Source organism: Corythoichthys intestinalis, chromosome 9, assembly GCF_030265065.1.
Source record: "Corythoichthys intestinalis isolate RoL2023-P3 chromosome 9, ASM3026506v1, whole genome shotgun sequence".
Lineage (NCBI taxonomy): Eukaryota > Metazoa > Chordata > Actinopteri > Syngnathiformes > Syngnathidae > Corythoichthys > Corythoichthys intestinalis.
The window spans coordinates 48,347,595-48,369,833 of NC_080403.1; the positions used below are offsets into that span (position 1 = coordinate 48,347,595).

Below are 22,239 nucleotides of genomic sequence, written 5' to 3' on the forward strand. Positions count from 1 at the left end.
AGTGCCAACCGACATGTAAAACATGTTTGCGGAGGGTGGCTGCCAAAGAGGCAATATGATTTCACATTTATACAAAAATCAAGGTTAGTAAACACTGTCATGAACATTTCCCACTAGCTACAAGTGTAAACTCCAGCGTGTTTAGTAGGGATGGGAATTGATAGGATTTTTACGATTCCGATTCCATTATCGATATTGCTTAACGATTCGATTCTTTATTGATTCTCTTATCGATTCTAATTTGGGGGAAAAGAACAAACATTTTGATTGACATCGAGTTTGTTTAATCAGAAGTCACAACCTTAAAAACTCACAACGAGATCAAAAGAGGCTCAAAGCCTCAATGTTAACTGTGGCAATAAGTGGCAAATACACAAGAATGTGTAACATTTTACTGAAACATTTATCTAATAGAAATAAAAAATATTGGTATATATTGGCAGATAGGTTTTTGTTCTGCCTTTGGCAATATGTGTTAAAGCAGGGGTCCCCAAACTTTTTCCTGTGAGGGCCACATAACTTTTCCCTTCTCTGATGAGGGTGCGGGGTCAGTTTGTTACAGAAAAAGTGTGACGATTGCAGAAGTGCATAAATGTAAAAAATAATTGTTTTTCAGAAAGCCACAATCAAATAACCCTTTCTGGATTCTTTATAATAATAATAATAATTAATAATAAAAACACTATTAATTAAATAGATAATAACCAAACAACCCTCTAAAACACGAATAAATAACACGACTGAGAAAAAAAAAAAAAAAAAAATTCAAAATGGCCGGACCAAATGTGGAGGCGGGCCGTATTTGGGCCGCGGGCCGCAGTTTGAGAGTCCTCATACGCGCGCATACACCCAAAGAAGAAATGCGGCATCCAAGTGAGTGAGAGAGGGAAACACTTCTACGAGCCTACGTTCTTTGTTAATGTTAATATCTACAGAGGCAACGCCTGTATGTATCATCTTTTGTGTTGTTGTTGTTGTGTTTCCACTCGCGATCGGACATTTAAATCCAGTTGTGTAGTGGTTTGAACGATGTGCTTATGCTAGCGAACGAATGCTAACCATACTGTTATTAGCAGCTAATCATCGCTGGTTTACGTTGATGCAAACCTGTTTGTTATTGGGGACGAAATTGATTTGTTTCATTTCTATTCTTAGTTTCACTCTTCAAGTGATGGTTGAATAAAGTCAGCAAATTATACCAACGTCTTCTGCATCGTCATTTGGGAGTTTAGCTAACTGTATAGCTGGGACTTTTATTTATTTATTTTTTTATAGCCAGGACTGAGCCTTAGCCTCTCTGTGAGGCAGCGCAATCGTATTCCCTCCCGATGCAGTTATCTCCACCTTGCAATGACTGCAAGTCGCTTTGTTGTAATTTTTCCTCGTGAAGTGAAGACACACTTTCGAGCGTTTGAACCTACGTGCTGTCATTGTTATGTTTATGGCTGCAATGCTCGTGCTTACCCGTCGTAACCTTTCATTTTCACACTCTTTCCTGGTGAAGTGTAGTCAAACTTTGGAGCGAGTGGTTCTTGGCGCCATGCTAGTTTGATGCGTCTGGACAACAACACACGTCACGACGCAATACGCGTCTTTAGGAATCGTTAAAGGGATCGTTAAGGCTTTTTCATTGTGATGTCGAGGCCTCGAAACACTCGGAACCGGTTCTGAATTGGAATCGGATTTCGATTCCCATCCCTAGTGTTTAGTGTGTCTAGCGGTAGTAAAACATTGTGTTTTTTCTCTCTGGCAACTGTCTGTTGAGAAAAATTAACACAACTAATTACCACCAACCAGGATCTCCTGCTGACTGATTTTCATCACTTTGACAGAGAACTTTTAACCTACGCAAAACAATCAATTTCACATAATCAGAGATCTAGCCAACAAAAAGACCACTATGGCCATTCCTAATAGCCGCAAGTACACGGGAGCACTTATCAAGACACTGATTTTAAATGACAAACACACTTACTTGACAGAACCTTTGACTTTGGTCTGGTCCTCATCTTGGAACTTGTACTGGTAGCTCATCATTAGGTAGGAGTGAGGAACACCCAGCTAGAGAAACCATTAAATTAATTGCATCTTAATTATAGTATTAAAAAAAAGACATGTCTGGGCCACATCATTAGGTGCACCAGAACTGCTTTTAAAAAAATAATAAAAAGGAGAGATAATAATTCTCAGTCTGGATTCATTTATAAAAAGCTTTTTAATTTTATGATGTAATAATAAAAAAAGCACTTCTCAGCATGATCCAGTGCAGTTTCTCTCTGTAATGAGGGATGATCGAATACAGTTGTTAAATATACAGTACAAGAGAACCTCATTTGAATATGATGTGAAGTGAAGTATGATGTGAATGAAGTTTTCATTTCAGTAGTTCACATTAAAAAGTCAAATTCATTAACTATTGGTGATTCCTAACAGGCAAACTGGAATATTTCATAATTTTACTTTGTATAAATTTAATGATTAAATGAGGTGTTGAAAGGGTTCACTTTTTTTGGCCTCAGAACAGCATATCTGCTTTTTGCAGATGATGTGTTTCTCTTGGCTTTGATGGACTGATAGAGCTTGCTTGTAAGCTACTGTAAGTACAAATGTCTGATTCTCAGCTAAATTAGTTTTTTCTCGAGTTGTACGATAATGACTTTTTAACCGATAATGATATCACGATGTTGTCAAATCAAAAAATTTGATTCGGATATCAAACAATATCGATATATGCGGTCGTTGGCTTAACATATTATCGCAAATTTTTCCAGCAGGGCCGAGAACAAAAAGTGGTATTTGGTATGTGGCAAAATTGATTTAGCCATGTGGCATTTTTTTGCCATGTGGCATTTTTTTGCCATGTGGCAAAATAGATTTTGCCATGAGGCATTTTTTTTGCCTTGTGGCAAAAAGGATTTTGCCATGTAGCATTTTTTTTGCTATGTGGCATTTTTTTGCCATGTGGCAAAATTAATTTTGCCATGTGACATTTTTTTGCCGTGTGGCAAAATGTATTTTGACATGTGGCATTTTTTTTTTGGTATGTGGCAAATGGATTTTAGTTTGTAGTTTTTTTTTTTTTTGTGGCATTTTGGGGGTTGGGGTATATGGCATTTTTGCAGGCCATGCACGTCCATGCAATTGACGGCTATGCACTCCCAAGCTTTCCATTAATTTTAATTAGCAGAAAAACGTGTGGCTGTGATTTTTGACCATACACTTACGTACCATTACAGCGCATTGACATTCAACTGGCACCCAAGTCAGGCTATGCCATTGACGACTATGCACGTCTTAATTTTCCATTCATATTAAACATCAGAAAAACGTGTGGTTGTGATTTTTGAATGGTTGGACGACACATGTATGGAACATTTGGTCGTGCACAGCTGTCAATGGCATGGACATGCATGGCCTGCAAAAATTTACCCAAAAAAAAAAAAAATCCGCATACCAAAATCCCTTTTGCCACATAACAAAAATCCCACATGACAAAAAAAAAAAAAAAAAAAAACCAAACACGTGGTAAAATAAATTTTGCCACAGGGCAATAAAATGCCACAAGGCAAAATCAATTTTGCCACATGGCAAAATGCATTTTTCCACATAGCAAATACCACTTTTGGTTGCTGTATCCGAATTTTTCTGTGCTGCGCCTATGGATGCTTTAATAATGATAATTATAACTAGACAGGCAGTTGCAAGGTATACCGTGGAATGAAAACGTCACGGTTTCAAAACTGCAAACATTTGCCGTCATACAGTCTTTAAGGTATTAGCTATTTTTCTGTCCCAAAAATGCAGGTAGAAATGCCTCGCTTGCACCTGCAAGGCTACACGATGGCTGGAGAAGGTGAAACTCCTGAACTTTTTCCCCTATCGAAGAAAACGAAATCGCCGGTATGGGAATACTTCAGCTACAGAAAAGTCATACCCTCCCTAAGGTATTAGCTATTTTTTATGTCCCAAAAAGGCATGGAGAAATCCCTCGCTTGTAGCTGTTAGGCTCAACCCACCCCCACCGGTTGCTGCTCAGTGTCAGTGAGTCAGCTGTGCTACACGATGGCTGGAGGAGGTGAAACAGACCGGCAATCATAGGACATGCCAATGCTATGACAAGTCCCAAGACGGATTTTTTTCTAGGTTTTGCACAGATTTGTATAATAATTACGTGTTTTATTACTTTTATTAGTGACTATTTCTTTCTGGTGATGCTGTAGTTAAATATGACGAGTTTAAAATTAATTATTTTTCATTTATTGGTTATTTTATTTGTGCACCATGAGTGATTTCTCTCAGTTAAAAAAAATCCCAAACATCTTGGTTTGGAGACCTCTAAAGGGCAATCTAAGCATAGCCGTTGTTACTAGCCAATGCACAAAGGCTACAAGCTTCTACGTTCATTTATATCTGAGCATACATACTGGCGCAAAACCGATACCGACATTATTTTAAATGATTTTGTATCGGCCGATATTATCGGACAACTCTAGTTTATGCTATTTTCTTGTTTTGTTCCATATTCCTTTATCTAACTGTGAAATGAATACAAATGATTAAGATTATTATTATATGTTGTCCTTTTTCAAAACAGTATTAAGAATAATAAAGAAATTAAAATTTTGGGGTGATCCCCCATAAATTTATTCAGATTACGGCTCACAGAGCACTGCGAAGAAAATTGCCCGGTGTGCACGTGTCATGAATGCAACAGTGAACATGTCTTTGCATTAATTAGAGAACAAGGCCCATTGTCTCTATGAATTGTGGATGACATTGACTCGATTGAAAGCATTTGGATTATGGAACCCAATGTTCCATTAAGTTAAAATGCCAAAATGTTGTTGGAGAGATGTTGATTCATTACCTAACAACTGTCCAGGTGCCCGTCGGCAAAAACAAACCCCCTCCTCCAAGTAGCCCCTTTTACACTGACATCCTTGCATGCCTGCATGTGTGTGATACGGTTCTCTGTGTGGTGTGCAAACACAACCATGACAGTTGACGTTTCCCTTGAGGGATATACCGTAGGCATTAGTAGGTTTTAGTAGTGATAGTGATATCAATCAAAATAATAAGCATACTGTTACCTTATCTCATAATCTTAAAGGGATCCTCGGACTTAAAGACTTGTAGGCTCTAATAAGCCATAATTGTTCTCTTTTACTAAAATATGTTATGAGAAACATATATTAGTGTTATTGATTTAAAAGTCTTTAATATTTAGTACATGTTTTCACCTACCGAGGGGGTCACCTACCTAGGGTCACACCCCTAGTCATCACTCCAGCGCGCAATGCATGCTGGGGGTGTTGACGCGGTTGGCCTGGACTTGGAGAAAAGCTGTGCGAGCTAGCAAGCGAAGCTAATATGACGACCGGCGTGATTTTGTCATGTCTGCTTCTGGTCAGATTGTTTTGTTACAGAGATGTGGGATGAGCTCGCAACGTCGTACCTGCATCCAATTCAAGCTCATCAGCATTTTCTTTAAACCGATCCTAGGCAGGTTGCCAAGATATTGACTTGCTATCATTTGACAGTTTGTGTTCTCGATCCCTTTGTGTCTTGCCCTGCTTTTTTACGCGGCAAGAAATCTAACACATGCGCACATCGGTTAAAAGCGAGTCTCTTATCTTTTCATTGCCTCAAAATACTTTTTGCATGTGTTTCCTTCTCACACTTTTAAGCATTGTGTTTTCATGTGGTAGCTTTAAAGCAGAATGTTGATCTGTTGACCACATTAGTCACGTAGCGTATATAAACCATCCTTATTTGATCTTACTATTAGCGCTGCAACGATTAATCGATTAACTCGAGTAATTCGATTAGAAAAAAGATTTGAATTATAATTTTGCTGCTTCGAGTATTCGTTTAATTAAAGTGGTGTTGTAATGGTTTGTTTTGAAAGTGTTTGCATTTAGTTTTACTGATTTGAGTAGATACACTGTCTTCTAGTGTGACAGTGAATGTGACATAACTCATTTCACAAGTTTTTGTTTGAGCTAATGTTTTTTTTTTTTTTTAATTAATTTGTAATTTAGTTTATTGGTATATTTAGCGGTTTTTATTTGGAATATGTGTTTGAACCATTTGTTAAGAGCATTGTAAAAAAAAAAAAGTTAGCATTTTGTAGCATTTAGGCTAGCAGACTTTTGCTATGTAAGTTAGCCAATTGTTCTTTTGTTGTACTTAAATCGTCATTTGTTTTATATTGTTTGAGGTTCAGCTGAGGTATTTTCTATTTTCCTTATCCGATTACTCGATTATTCGAAATAACTAGTTCATTGATTAATCGACTACTTAAATAATCGATAGCTGCAGCCCTACTTACTATGTTTAATCACTGTATTTTCTTCGGGCATCTTTAGTATGTTCTGCATGTATGCATCCAAACAAAACAAGCTGAAAGCGCACGGTAGTACTTTGGGTGGCGTTTCTCCGCTGTCGCACATTTCACAAAATTTTATTTATCCCTTCGGAGAGTTCCCTCAGGGAAATATTGGCAGAACGCTGGTTTTGTCCTACTCTCGTCTCATCCTGTCTTTCCTGTTCATTTTGCTTTTGCTGCTCGTTTTGTGAAATATCAACAGTTCTATCCTGCTCATTAATGTTCCTCTCGGGTTCAAATTGAAAGGGCTGAACAGATGACATTTTTATGTCGCTAGTAATACTCTAGAAGTCCGGCAGTGTAGTCCAGTGATGTCACCGCCCTGCGACGTCAACAACAATGGCGACCTACTAGTTAAACTAATTAGAGCTGCAGCTATCGATTATTTTAGTAGTCGATTAATTGATAAACCATTAGTTCGAATAATAGAGTAATTGGATAAGGAACATGAAAAATTAAATTAACTGAGCTGAGCTGAGCCTCAAACGGTATAAAAATAAATAAATGAGGATTTATGTCCAACAAAAGATCAATTGGCTAACTTACATCGCAAAAGTCCGCTAGTTCAAATGCTATAAAATGCTAAAACTTTTTTTACAATGCTCTTAACAAATGGTTCAGACACATATTCCCACAAACATAGGCTAAATATACCAATAAACTAAATTACGGATGCATTTAAAAAAAACATTAGCTCAAACAAAATTTAGCTTATGTCGGTCTTAACAGGGAGCAACTGGATTCATTCATGTGAATTGAGGCCGAATAGAAGGCAGTGTATCCACCCAAATCAATAAAACTATATGCAAACACTTACAAAATAAACCATTACAACGTCACTTTAATTAAACGAATACTCGAATCAGCAAAATTTAATTTGAATACTCGAGTTAATCGATTAATCGTTGCAGCTCTAAAACTAATTTTACAAATTGTATAAAAACAAAAACATCAGGAGGGGTTTTAATATCAAATTATTTTAACTCATACTGATGTTTATCTTTTAAGAACTACAAGTCTTTCTATCTGTGGTTCCCTTTAATGAAAATTTTGCACTGAATAAACTATCATTGTATTTCATTAGATTGTGCATGTGTACCTAATGTTGTGGCCATGCACTCTATCTAGAAATGTGTTACATTATAGCAACACGGATGTTCTTATTACCTGTACAGCCAGGGTGAAGTGACTGCTCTTCGTGTCCCGCACCACACTTGTCGTCATAGCACTGGTGTGCCCCCAGCGCCACTGCAGATAACCCATTGTGTTCTGGTCCAGGTGGCGTGCTGTCATCAAAGAACAGCTGGGGCGTAAGCCACGGGGGGAAAACTGCAAGCCGCATTGTGCTGTCAAGAAACTGAGCGGAGACATGGCACAGGGTAGATACATGATAAAAACAAATTCAGTGATGTACATTTTATCATGCACTGTTAAAACGCTCAAGCCATACCATCTCTGTGTGATATTACGAAACACCTTCAATCCAATAAGAGGTCCCAGTATGTCTCCTGCACCAAACTCCACCTTCATGGATGAATGTACAAATGTATGATTACAGAAGGAAACACAAATTATTACAACTGTCAGCGGCAATGAACAGCACTCTTTTTATGTTGAATCCTTAAAATGATCAATCAAACATTGACGCTCTAAGAAAGAGTAGGGGGGAAAAAAAGCATTGCAATTAAAGGTTTCCCATCTGTTTATATTCCCAAACACCAACAGTGCAATTTATTCAATTTTATATTCATATAAGTACACAAAAAATGATTAACTGCTACTAAAATGATGTAAATTTGTTTATCTATCTATATGGCGGGAAACACAGACAAGGCTGAAAAAACAGTTTCTGCTCTTGCACCTCTCTTTAAAATAAACTGCTGTATTTTAAGCCAAAAGAAATGTTTTGTTTGATAGAACAATATGCCTATATGCTTCCATAGCAGATTCATGGTGCAATAAGCCCCCAAACTATTTTTAATGTGTCCGTTTTACCCTGGAAACCCTGTTTACAGACGTCGCACAACCGCTTTTGTGCAACCTAGCCATAAAAAGAAGTAATTGTGTTTATTATTCAAAATGTCGGTCATTTTTAGCTTAGAATCATTCATTGATGTCTAATATTTAGTTTAAAAAAAAAAATAAACGACTTTAAAAAATGATTCACTCGCATATTTTAAACTTTTAAACAAATTACGTCACAATGAAAAAATTGGCGTCTGTAAAAACGTCACGGATATCTACCTCATAACTATCGCTTAATTATATATTTTTTTGTTACTGTCGCATTTCCCCCAATATTTTAGATGATAAATAATAGATCCAAACAAAGAAAAATTGGGAAAAAACGTTAAATGGGTAAATATATGACAAGAAAATCTCGACTACTCCTGGATGTCTGCGATTTCTGCTTCGCAACCCTTGTTATATGACCATGTTTCACCCATAAAATCCCCCCAAAATTCAGCAGTGGCCATTCACAGCTGTGTCTTGACACTCTGTGATACATGCTACATGGAGTTTTTGGATCGAAAAGAGGTAAGTATACAATAATATCTCGTTAAAATCATGGCGTCTTTATTTATGCTCTCGTGTGCTCTCACTTCCAGTTAGGTTTTTTTTTTTTTTTAAATGCCCTCCTATTCAAAATGTTTCTTCCCCCAGAGAATTGAGATTTTAAGATTTCCAATGGTGTATCACACATGCATATAGGACAATTCTGAAAATTAGCCAAATTGGGGGTCTCAGAGTGGAACTTCAAGTCACCAGAGTGTTTTCCGCGATATATTTCAGTGATATAGTATAGCAATAGGACATACATATATTGCCATTCAGACCTTTTTAAACTAGGTGCAGTGCATTTTTTAGTAATTTGACATAACATCATCAGCATCTCAGTATACTTTTTTGTTTTTGACATTTTTGCTGGTGTCCTATGAGATTTCTCAAAAGCAAAATAATGTTCTATGGCTGAATAAATGTTGGGAAATTTAGTGTAATTTAGTGTTTTGTTGTAAAACAACAATGTACACCACTATGGCTTCAATAGCATATTTGAGCCTCACCTCTCCCCAGCCTTTAGCAGACGTCACCCTCCGAACGGTCATGTTAATGTTGCCCCCTCCGGTGCCGTTGTGTGTCGACAGTGAACCAGAGAGCACTGCCGTGTCAGTGTTGGTTAAGGGAGCCTAAAAAATAACAACAAAGCTGATGAAAAAAAAGAAAAGTCTGTATTACAGAGTCCAATGTGTAACAAGTGACTGTCACATATAGGGATGGGAATTGATAGGATTTTTACGATTCCGATTCCATTATCGATATTGCTTAACGATTCGATTCTTTATCGATTCTCTTATCGATTCTAATTTGGGGGGAAAGAAGAACAAACGTTTTGATTGGCATTGAGTTTGTTTAATCAGAAGTCACAACCTTACAAACTCACAACGAGATCAAAAGAGGCCCAAAGCCTCAATGTTAACTGTGGCAATAAGTGGCAAATACACAAGAATGTGTAACATTTTACTGAAACATTTATCTAATAGAAATAAAAAATATTGGTATATATTGGCAGATAGGTTGTTGTTCTGCCTTTGGCAATATGTGTTAAAGCAGGGGTCCCCAAATTTTTTCCTGTGAGGGCCACATAACTTTTCCCTTCTCTGATGAGGGGCCGGGGTCAGTTTGTAACAGAAAAAGTGTGACGATTGCAGAAGTGCATAAATGTAAAAAATTATTGTTTTTCAGAAAACCACAATCCAATAACCCTTTCTGGATTCTTCACAGAATGAAAGTAAATAAAATAAAAATAATAATATAATATAATAATAATAATAATTAATAATAAAAACACTATTAATTAAATAGATAATAACCAAATAACCCTCTCTGAATTCTTCAAGGAAAAGGCCAGGAAATAAATAACACGATTGAGAAAAAAAAAAAAATGTGGAGGCGGGCCGTGTTTGGGCCGCGGGCCGCAATTTGGGGACTGCTGGGTTAACGTGTATTATTTACCATTGCATGCATGCCTTTAGTTTTTGTGGCGCTTACATGCTCAAGTGGGGGCGCCCTTGCGCTTCCTCACGCGAAGAATAACGCGCTCACGTGAAGAAGAGCGCGCTTACACCCGAAGAAGAAATGCCGCATCCAAGCGAGTGAGCGAATTAGTGAGAGAGAGAAACACTTCTGTGAGCCTACGTTCTTTGTTAATGTTAATATCTACAGAGGCAACTCCTGTATGTATCATCTTTTGTGTTGTTGTTGTTGTGTTTCCACTCGCGATCGGACACTTAAATCCAGTTGTGTAGTGGTTTGAATGATGTGCTAATGCTAGCGAACGAATGCTAACCATTTGTTATTATTGTTATTAGCAGCTAATCATCGCTGATTTACGTTGATGCAAACCTGTTTGTTATTGGGGACGAAATTGATTTGTTTCATATCTTTTCTTAGTTTCACTCTTCAAGTGATGGTTGAATAAAGTCAGCAAATTATACCAACGTCTTCTGCATCGTCATTTGGGAGTTTAGCTAGCTGTATAGCCAGGACTGAGCCTTAGCCTCTCTGTGAGGACAGCGCAGTCGTATTCCCTCCCGATGCAGTTATCTCCACCTTGCAATGACTGCAAGTCGCTTTGTTGTAATTTTTCCTCGTGAAGTGAAGACACACTTTCGAGCGTTTGAACCTACGTGCTGTCATTGTTATGTTTATGGCTGCAATGCTCGTGCTTACCCTTCGTAACCTTTCATTTTCACACTCTTTCCTGGTGAAGTGTAGTCAAACTTTGGAGCGAGTGGTTCTTGGCGCCATGCTAGTTTGATGCGTCTGGACAACAAGACACGTCACGACGCAATACGCGTCTTTAGGAATCGTTAAAGGGATCGTTAAAGCTTTTTCATTGTGATGTCGAGGCCTCGAAACACTCGGAACCGGTTCCGAATTGGAATCGGATTTCGATTCCCATCCCTAGTCACATACTAAAAAGATTTTTTTCTTTACCTCAATAGATTGGGAGATGTGCATTTTGTTGATCTCAAGATGGGGAAAACCAACCCCTGGCGTCTCCTCAAAGTCTTCATCGTAACGGTCAAAGAGATCAGTTGCATCCACACCCACACTGATGGTGCCCTGTTGATGAATGAAAAGCGGTTTGTATGAGCAATTGCAAAACAAAATACTTTTTTTTCTTTCTTAATTCATTGTTGAGCTATCAGATTTGAACCCAACAGATACTGAAACTCAACCGAACAAACACATCATAGGGACATTTCTACAATTGAGGCTTTCGCCTTCATGCATGGGATGAACAAAACCTTTGGGTTCGTTCTTTGCTGCAGCTTCCTCTCCTCTCGTTCTCGTTGTAGTCGTTCATACTCCTCCCGAATTTCAGCCGGTGTTCTTTTTCTTTCAACCACCTGGACAATCGTAACACCATACTTAAGATGCTGAAACCCTGAAAAAAAAAAACACTTGAAAAAAATTAGGAAGCCTACCTCCCAACCTTCTACTTCCAATCCTTTTTTCCCAAAGAGGTCGTAGATAGATCGAGCATGAGGATCACTTAACACTGAAGGAAAAGAGAGAAAAGATCTTGGATTGATAAATATGTAAACACTTCTATTTTATATGAAACATGTTTAACTGTTTCATATATAAAAATGATAGAAGGATACAGTAGATCGTTAGATTAATAATCATATACCCTTACCTTCGAAGGCTTGGTGCACCTGGTTGAAAAGCTGCTCAGCCTGTATTTTCAGCTCAGGGTCGCGATGTTTGTCTGGATGATATAGCATGCAAAGCCTCCTATATGATGCTTTCAACTCCTCTAGAGTAGCCTGGGATAACAGAGAAACAAAAAAATACCAAAATCTAAATCCAAAACGTAACATATACTAGTACAATGTTATGAAAAAGTATCTGAACCTTTTGGAATTTCTCACATTTCTGAATAAAATCTCAATCAAATGTGATCTGATCTTTGTCAAAATCACACAGATGTACAAACAGAGTCTACTTTAACTAAAACCACCCAAAGATTTATATTTATATTCATTTTAATGAGGACAGCATGTAAACAATGACAGAAGGGGGAAAAATAAGTGTTGATAGAACTATCATCATAATCATGATCTTCAACTTCGAATTGAATTTTTGAAAATTTCCTTGTTTTTATAAAGAAAAAAAACACTAATTTGTTTTTGCACCATGTTATCGCCTCCCCTGTCAACAATTAACTTTTCCAATTGAGTCTTATTCAACGTGACCCGGTAGCAAGCAAGGTGTCAGGTGGAGAGCATGTTATTAATTAACAACAACAACAACAAAATATATATTTCATCCCCAAAGGTAAATACTTTATTGTTTCAATATGTTTTATTTATTTTTCCACACAAAAAAAGTCTACCGAAACACTTTTTTTTTACACCAACACCAGGGTGTGCTACAGCACCCTCAGCACGACACTTCCCGCGCCACTGTACATACTAATTGCTTGTGTGGATTGTTATTGCTGTATCAGTAGCTAGTTATATGAGAATTTCTGTTATTGAAGATGAAACCGATTTCATTTAATTTTTATTTTAGTTTATTCCGCAAGTGTTGACGTCATGAACAGCTGAATAAAGTCACCGTCATTTTGGAGCTTGGCTCACTGTCTAGCTAGAACTTAGTTCCAAAAGGACGGTACATAAACGTGTAATACATGTTTTTGGATTGTTATTTTGAGATTTGGGGGTATTTCGGGGTATTTAAAGGGTTAATCCCGACCTACGCGGAAATTCAGGTAACGTCACCAACGTAGGAACGGAACTTGTTCGTAATCCGGTGACTACCTGTACTAAGTACTCTATGTTCAACTCTGGTACTATAGATGGCGCTATGTCCCACTTTGACCTGTTAGCATTGGACATGTTTATGTTTTTCAGGTAACAGAGCCCAAGTTAGGTGGTTTAAACCAGGGGTCTCCAGTAGAGCTGCAACGATTAATCGATTAACTCGAGTATTCGATTAGAAAAAAATATTCGAATTAAATTTTGCTGATTCGAGTATTCTTTTAATTAAAGTGATGTTGTAATGGTTTATTTTGAAAGTGTTTGCATTTAGTTTTATTGACTTGGGTGGATACACTGCCTTCTATTCGGCCTCAATTCACATGGCTGAATCCAGGTGCTCCCTGTTAAGACCAACATAAGCTAAATTTTGTTTGAGCTAATGTTTTTTTTTTTATGCATATACCATATTTTGTGGTAATATGTGTCTGAACCATTTGTTAAGAGCGTTGTAAAAATGTTTTAGCATTTTATAGCATTTGAACTAGCGGACTTTTGCGATGTAAGTTAGCCAATTGATCTTTTGTTGTACATCAATCCTCATTTTTTTATTTTTAAACCGTTTGAGGCTCAGCTTAGTTAATTTAATTTTTCATATTTCTTATCCGATTGCTCGATTATTCGAACTAATGGTTTATCAATTAATCGACTACTAAAATAATCGATAGCTGCAGCCCTAGTCTCCAGTCCTCAAAGGCCCACTGTGGGAGCAAGATTCCATTCCAACCAAACAAGATGACTATACTTTTTTCACTAATCTGGTGTTTTACAAGTGCAATCAGTTGATTGCAATCAGGTGCTGCTTGTTTTACCAGAAACTTCATTGGTTCAACTATATGTTCTGGATTGGCAGGAACAAAAACCAGGACCCACAGCGGGCTTTTGAGGACCAGGTGGGAGACCAACGGTTTAAACTACTGCAGTGACAAATGAACTTTACACTTACCAATGTAGCCTCTTGAAAAAATACCAAAAAATTAACTAATCCAATTCCTGCACAGAAGTAGGGCAACTAGATGTCACTAATGAGGCAAAACTGTGCATTAGTTGACATCTGTGCACGTCTTGTGCCACGAATTAAGTGCTGAATGTTAACTAGTAGTAGCATTTAGTTGTCAGCGTGGGTAGTTTATCTTCACTAATGTCAAAGAGGTGTATAATAAGACACAGAGTCGTTCTATCGTGCAACTAATATTGTCTGACCGGCGAGTAAGGGCAAAGAGCATACGAAGCTTAAGGTAGATATAAAATACATGGTATAAATGCTAAAACGGCTTTCGACGTGCAAGATAAAATATGGTTCATTCGTGTCCTCGCAGCATCACCCGGTCTCAATCTCCTTCCTCCTCACTGCCAGGACCCGGACAAGCACTGAGCACTTCACCGTTAATCGCCCCAGACACAACAGAAACGGACCTTCTAAAGCTCAACGTCGGTATGACATATCAATCATCCATACCTCCTTCCTCACGTTGAGTAGCGAGTAGTAATCCTGGTTATTGAACTCAACATCATCGTCTAAGGACGCAGCCATTTTTGCGATTGATGTAAGTCCCGCCCACAAATCGCATGTACCAAAGCTCATTGGCCAGCAAAACTAGCCGCAGAAATTTATTATGGCGCCCTCTGCGGGTAGTTTGAGAGAACAATAATTACTATAATGCCATTACAGTACAGCGATCCCTCCTTTTTTGCGATTATCGAAATCAGCGAAGTAGAGGTGTAGCTTATTTACATTAATTTTTTTTTTTTGGGCGTGTTCACTGTATATTATTTAGAGATACATATAAGACACGATTTTTCTCTCTCCCCCCCCCCCCCCCCCCAAAGTATAATTCTGTATTAAATGCTTCATTGAGTGAGTCCTCTCAAATCAACTCATGCTGCATAGAACAGCACACAACACAACACAATGAGTTGCCATAGCACACTTCAGCCAATGTTTAACAAGTTAAATGAGTTGGCGCCTTTGAAAGGAAGTTCTCTGGCAAGTTCAAAGCAACTCCCTTGTCACTCATCGTTAACTTTAACAAGCTGCAGCTGCCTGGTGAGAAAGAAAAGTTCCAGGAGGGAAAGTGAAAGGCAGTTTGTGATCGGTGGGACATCTCAATAAAATCCTGCATTTATTTTATTTTTCTTAATTGAAATAAAATACGAGATTGCCTGGGGCACAATGATTGAAGCGAGGGATTACTGTACTACCTCATTACCATTTGCTATGATAAATACATAACTGTGTGATCTACATAGTAGTGATGTCAAAAGTATGTTTAATCTGTGCCAAAATAGCAGTGTACATACGTGTGTTAAAATACTCTGGTAAAAGTAAAATTGCTAATTTAATTCCATTTCTCCCCCCCAAAATTTTTTTATCTTTAATCTACAGTACATAAGTGCATTCTTTTAACAGTATTTTTTCCATGCCATGCCGTGAAAATACAGTGGTATTAAAGGCATATGAGCCTTTTGGAATTCCTCTCATTTCTGCATAAAATCGCCATCGAATGTGATCTGATCTTTGTCAAAATCACACAGATGAAAAACACAGTGTCAGCTTTAACAAAAACCACCCAATCATTTATAGGTTTTCATATTTTAATGAGGATAGCATGCAAACAATGACAGAAGGGGGGGAAAATAACTAAGTGAACCCTCTGCCTAAGGAGACTTACAAAGCAATTGAAACCATTTTTTTACCAAACAATTTAAGTCAGGTGTGTGCCCCATCACTGATAAAGTGTTTAAGTGTTTAAAGCTGTCCTGCCCACTATAAAACACACACCTGGTAAGAATTGTCTTGATGAGAAGAATTGTCTGATGTGCATCAAGGCTAGGTCAAAAGAGCTATCTGAAGACCTGCGATCAAGGCTTTTTGATGTGTATAAAGCTGGGAAAGGATACAAAACCATCTCTAAAAGTCTGGATGTTCATCAATCGACAGTCAGAGAAGTTGAGAGAAATGGAGAGTTTGGCACTGTTGCTTTTCTCCCATGGAGTAGCCGTCCATCGTAGATGATGCCAAGACTTCAGCGCAGAATTCTCAGAGAGGTAAAAAAAGAACCCTAGAATGTCTGCTAAAGACTTACAGATATCACTGGCACAGTCCAATATCTATGTGCACACATCAACTATATGTAAAACTATGGCCAAGGATGGTGTTCATGGGAGGACTCCACATAGCCACTGTTGTCTAAAAAAAAAAAAAACATTTTTACTTGTTTAATGTTCGCAAAAAGGCCCTTGGACACTCCACAGAGGTTTTGGCAAAATATTTTGTGGACTGATGAAACCAAACTTGAATTATTTGGGAGTCACACACAACATCATGTGCAGAGGAAAAGTGAAGCATGGTGGAGGGAGCATCATGATTTGGGGCTGTTTTGCTACCTCAGGGCCTGGACAACTTTCACTCTTTGATGGAAGAATGAATTCAAAAGTTTATCAGGATGTTTTGCAGGAAAACCTGAGGCCGTCTGTCAGACAGTTAAAGCTAAAAAGAGGACGGATGCTGCAAAAGACAATGATCCAAAACACAGAAGTAAATCAACTTCAGAATTGTCTCAGAATAACAAAATACAGGTTCTGGAGTGACCGAGACAAAGTCCAGACTTGAACCCCATTGAGATGCTGTGGCATGACCTAAAGACATTGATTCATGCCAGATATCCCAGGAATCTGACTGAACTCCAGCAGTTTTGTAGAGAAGAATGGGCCAAGATTAGTCCTGACCTATGTGCCAGACTGATCTGCAGCGACAGGAAGCATCTGGTTGAAGTTATAGCTGGCAAAGGGGGGCCCACAAAATATTAAATGTGATAGTTCACTTACTTATCTTTCCCCTTTCTGTCATTGTTTGCATACTATCCTCATTGAAATATGGAAAACCTATAAATGTTTGGGTGTTTTTATTTAAAGCAGACGCTGTTTTTTCATCTGTGTGATTTTGACAAAGATCTTATATAATTTGATGGTGATTTTATGCAGAAATGTGAGAAATTCCAAAAGGTTTAGATACTTTTTCATACCACTGTACCTACCAAATTTGATTCTGAATAACAGGTCAATTTTAATTAGTGTCATCTTCAAAAAGTACAAGAATAAAGTAAAGTGAGACCTCCCTCCTGGTGGTCTTAAAATATTATTTAGATACATTCAACAAGCAATTACTCAAAAATAAACTATTCTATTCTATTCTACACTATCTAAACATTTGTTTGTGTGCATCGCCATGCTTTTCTGACTTTTATATATAAGCAGTATATGAATGTGGTTGCTCCAGTTAATTAAATCATTTGAAATCTTTTTATTTTTGTGGATGGATTGGGACTGTTGTACGAGTGTTTTCTTAGACTATTACATAGTTTTTTATATTGGTCAGCTCCAGGGTATTGTTGGCATCCATCACGACCTAGTCAACCCTGGAAGGGATTCTATTTTCCCTTCTCAAGGTTTTTCCCCAATGTTTTTTTTATTGCCCTTTGGTAGGATTTAGACAAAGGGATGTCATCAGTCGTTGCATAAATGCTTTAATTTTATTAATAGTACTCCCCTACGTGTTTTATTGTTTATTATTTCATTAATATTTTAATATTTACCGTTGGCTAACCGTTTTATATCTGTGAAGGCCTTTGTGATTTTTTGGGGGAGGATTTAGGGCTATGAAAATTTTTTACTTCACTGTCTTGCGCGGCTTGTCAATTTCGTATTGCCTAAAGTATTGATTCCTGTTGTTTTATCGGGTCGTCACCATTTTAATTGGAGCACCGAATCCCCAACGACTGCACAAATTCAGTTCAACATGCAAGATTAAAGTGAAGGTAATGCCATTGGAATCCTTTCAAATCCCAGACATGACTAATTGATTATACATGACACGTGAGTATTATACTTTCATAAATCCAAAAGAAAATGTAATATGAGATTTGATTAAGGAATTTATTCATGTTTCACTGGCACAAATTCGTTTCTGTATATCAGTACTTCTCAAATAGTGGGGCGTGCCCCCCCAGGGGGGCGCAGAGCGATGCCAGGGGTGGCGCGTGTGACCTCGGGGAACATGTTTTTTTTTTTTTTTTTTTTTTTTTTTTTTTGCCATACTAGAATAAAGTGTACTTGCACATCCACTCGGTGGGTGGCAGTGGCGCTCTCATTTTTAAAGTGCGCGCAGTATTTTTGAAGTAAGCAAGAGCACACGGAAGTGACTCATGAAGAGCTGGAGAGCTGTGCGCCGTTTTCGAAAGCCGTTTTCCGGCCGGACTCACGCAGCGACCCACTGTCTTCTCCGGTTCTCACGTGTCCGACCGAGAAGTGCCATTTTCGGCTTGGGATCGTCACGACGACCGCCCTCACCTACGGTTCTCCCTCGGCCGCCGAGAATGCGCTTTTTTCGGGCCGTTTGCCTTTTGGCCTTGACATTTAATACAGTGGTAGATGAGGAAAGACCACTGTTTACTGTGTCCAAAAATGATTATAGCGGACAGCCGGAAGCCAAATGAATTGAGACGCCACTTAAAGACATTAGACCCCAATCTCATTGATAAGCCGCTTGGTTGTTTTTCAGCGAAAACGTGCTGAATACTGCCAACAATCGTCCCGCTTTGTCAGTGTTACATCAGTAAACCAGTGAGCACTGTTAGCATGCTCAGTGCTAAATAACCCCACACCATTGCAAACTGGAGGTGATACTGTGAGCAGCGAGCAGCGAAAATAAAAACTTTCCTTCCTTTGGACCCCCCCCCCCCCCCCCCCCCTCTTCTATTCAGTTTTGTTTTTTTCTGTCAAATTTTTTGCCATATGGTCCTCATGAGTTCATGTTTCTAATCAATTTGAACTTATTATTATTTACTGATTTTATTTTTCAGTATCAAATGGTCAAAAATTTACCTTCAGTGTATTTTTACAGTTTGGATGTGACTTTTTTTTTTTTTTTTAATTCAGGCAAATTGATGCGCGTTAAGTGTTTTCTGTTACAAACAAAAATATGTTAATAAAGTTATACTTTATAAGTTGATCTCTGTTATTTTCTCAAATAGAAAAAAAGGACACAATGTGAGGCAGAGGTGTACTTATAATAGTAATATTATAGACAAATGATACTATTTATAGTGGCGGCAGAGTTTGGGGGGGCGCGAAACATTTATGTTTTCCTTGGGGGGGCGTAACAGAAAATAATTGAGAAGCACTGCTGTATATCAACGTGTTGTATTAAAGCGGAATTTTTGACATTAGGCTTAATCTTCGAGTTAGCGGGGGTTTAATTAGATGGTGGAGTTGAGTTCAACAAATTCCATGCAGTTTGTAAGTTATTTGTTAGTTCCAGGGCTCCGGAGTGGCTAAGCTAGCGCGAGTCAATCGTCCCTTTCTAGCATGCCATTAACATTGACACAGTTTTACAAACAGATCCAACATAGTCAAATAAATTCAAAATGCAGATCATTGTTCCAAAACACCAATGCGGCCAAAACAATGTCACACCAAACTGATGTAATTCATTTCATTCTGCAGGACCATTTTTTTTTTTAATGTGAAATATGACCACAATAGAGAGCCGTGTTTCAGCCACTCGTGCTCACGCTGCATTCAAGGAAGATGGGAAGTCGGACTTATGCCGCTTGGATGCTAGCAGTTGCGACCTCAAAGCGTTCTGAGTGAGTGTAAATAGCAAAGATGGCTGATCGCGACAAGTTGCATTTTATTTTGGTCATCAAAAGACATTTTGACCTCCAGCAAACGTGCCTTCTCGTAAGCGATCAAATAGTGGAGGCGTTCCAATTATAGCTTTTCCAGATCAGAGGTTGGAAAATCCCACCTTTCTCAACTGCAGCATCATAGTTAACTGACAGAGTTAACTGATGACCACCAACATGGCGAAATGAGCAGTTAGATGCTGTGGAAACAAACAGAAGAAATAGGCAAAGCAAAGTTTCCACAAATTCCCTCTGAAGAATGAGGAGCCATATGAACTGGTTACTTACTGCTGACTAGGACATAAAAAAACCAGCACTGAAAAAAAACAATGTGATATCACTCTGTTCTGCTCCTCTGCAGAGATGGTGGATTATAAATGTTGCTGTTCATACTGCAATTATTGACATGCAAAGATAAATTTTAACAACTTTATCCTGAAAACATAGCCAACACTATTGACTGCATGGCTCATCGATGATTTTCATCTGTGCATATGTTGTTGTTTTTTTATTGGCATGCTAAGTCAGCCCAATTGACTCACACTAGCATAGCCACTCCGGAGCCCTGAAACTAAAAAATAACTAACAAACTACACAGAAGTTGTTGAAATAACTCCACCAACTAATTAAACCATAGGTGGAGTTTGACTTTTATGGCAGGGTGGGGGTGGGTGGGGGAAAAATATCAACATTTTGGCGTTTCATGGTCCACATCTTCAATCCTTGGTTCTTGCTCAGTTGTTGCTTTTGAAAGCTTAGGTTTGAAAAAGTTACATATATCCATCTTGCATCTTCTGTCCTCTGGTGGTTTATGCTAAGCAAAGCATATGACTATCTCTATGGTACTAGTCACACGATCTGTTCGAAAGATAATTCTGACCCATTAAAAAAAAATTTTTTTTTGTTCATTTAATTCACTTTTGTTGTTTGTTTTATTGCTTGAAAACTTTTATAGACAACATTTTACTGGCAAAGTCTTAACTTTAAATTCATATCCAGATAGCAGACTGACGTTGGAAAGATGTTGGATCAACATTCCTCTTTCCATCTTTTATCGTTGAATCAACGTCACTTTTGCATCCTCAATTAATGTTGTTTCAGCGTTGAAATCCTTACAAACACCAAACATCATTTCGATTTTTAACCATATTGGAACAACACTGAATCAATGTTATGTTTTTGACCAAAACGCCCGCTCATCCATAATTCCATGACTTTTCAATCATATATCCCGGTCAATCAAAAATAAACTATTTGTCATTAATAGGGTTGTTCCGATCATGTTTTTTTGCTCCCGATCCGATCCCGATCGTTTTAGTTTGAGTATCTGCCGATCCCGATATTTCCTGATCTGATTGCTTTTTTTTTTTTTCTCCCGATTCAATTCCAATCATTCCCGATAATTTTTCCCGATCATATACATTTTGGCAATGCATTAAGAAAAAAATGAATAAAACTCGGACGAATATATACATTCAACATACAGTACATAAGTATTGTATTTGTTTATAATGACAGTAAATCCTCAAGATGGCATTTACATTATTAACATTCTTTCTGTGAGAGGGATCCATGGATAGAAAGACTTGTAATTCTTAGGGGTAAATGTGACTTTGTATATTGTGACTAAATATTACCATCTAGTGTATTTGTTGAGCTTTCAGTAAATGATACTATAGCCATCTAACTGTTCTGCCCAAATGCATGATGGGAAGTGCAACCATGACTATGCGTAGTGGCACCAATTGATATATCTTCTCTGCGTTGGGAAATAACATAGGGTGTTAAGAAAAAGATCAACTACTACCTTGCTTCCCCACATTGCTTCCCACGATATTTCTAATTGTTCAGAGAGGGATTGTAAGGCTTTAGCCAATTAAAAAAAGGCTCCAGAGACTGCCAAAATTCACTCTACTCATTTTACGTTGCCTTTTAGCTCTATATATAGGTAAAACGGCGCCATTATAGATTGGGTTAATTGCGTTAAATATTTTAACGTGATTAATTTTTAAAAAATTAATTACCGCCGTTAACGCGATAAATTTGATAGCCCTACTTTAAGCCAAAACTAAAGACTCTGGATGAGTGTAAGATATTTTGTCTGCAACGGTAAATACAATTAGAAAACGATTTAGTTAAAAAATATATATATATTAAAAAAAGGCATGTCCCATATTTTTTTGCCGATTCCGATACTTTGGGAATGACGTGATCGGATCGGGACATCTTTAGTACAAAGTATTAACACCAGGGGTGCTAATAATTGTGACACACATTATTTGATGTCAAATAATTATTTCTTTATGTGGGATTTTTCCTCTCTGAATAAATGCAC

The 22,239-nt window shown here is 37.9% G+C and overlaps 1 protein-coding gene across 1 annotated transcript in view; it reads right to left on the reverse strand.

Moving 5' to 3' along the window:
- The window catches only part of dnajc11b (DnaJ (Hsp40) homolog, subfamily C, member 11b), a 41,380-nt gene extending 26,610 nt beyond the window's left edge, over positions 1-14,770 (reverse strand). The window contains exons 1-9 of the mRNA XM_057846116.1: positions 14,678-14,770; positions 12,096-12,225; positions 11,881-11,954; positions 11,701-11,802; positions 11,387-11,515; positions 9,454-9,576; positions 7,839-7,912; positions 7,556-7,745; positions 1,976-2,061 (exon numbers count right to left, since the gene is read on the reverse strand). Coding sequence (XP_057702099.1) covers positions 1,976-2,061; positions 7,556-7,745; positions 7,839-7,912; positions 9,454-9,576; positions 11,387-11,515; positions 11,701-11,802; positions 11,881-11,954; positions 12,096-12,225; positions 14,678-14,752 — 983 coding nt within the window. The 5' untranslated portion in view covers positions 14,753-14,770. The remainder of the gene's footprint in view (positions 1-1,975; positions 2,062-7,555; positions 7,746-7,838; positions 7,913-9,453; positions 9,577-11,386; positions 11,516-11,700; positions 11,803-11,880; positions 11,955-12,095; positions 12,226-14,677) is intronic.
- Between the last annotated feature and the right edge of the window lie 7,469 nt (positions 14,771-22,239).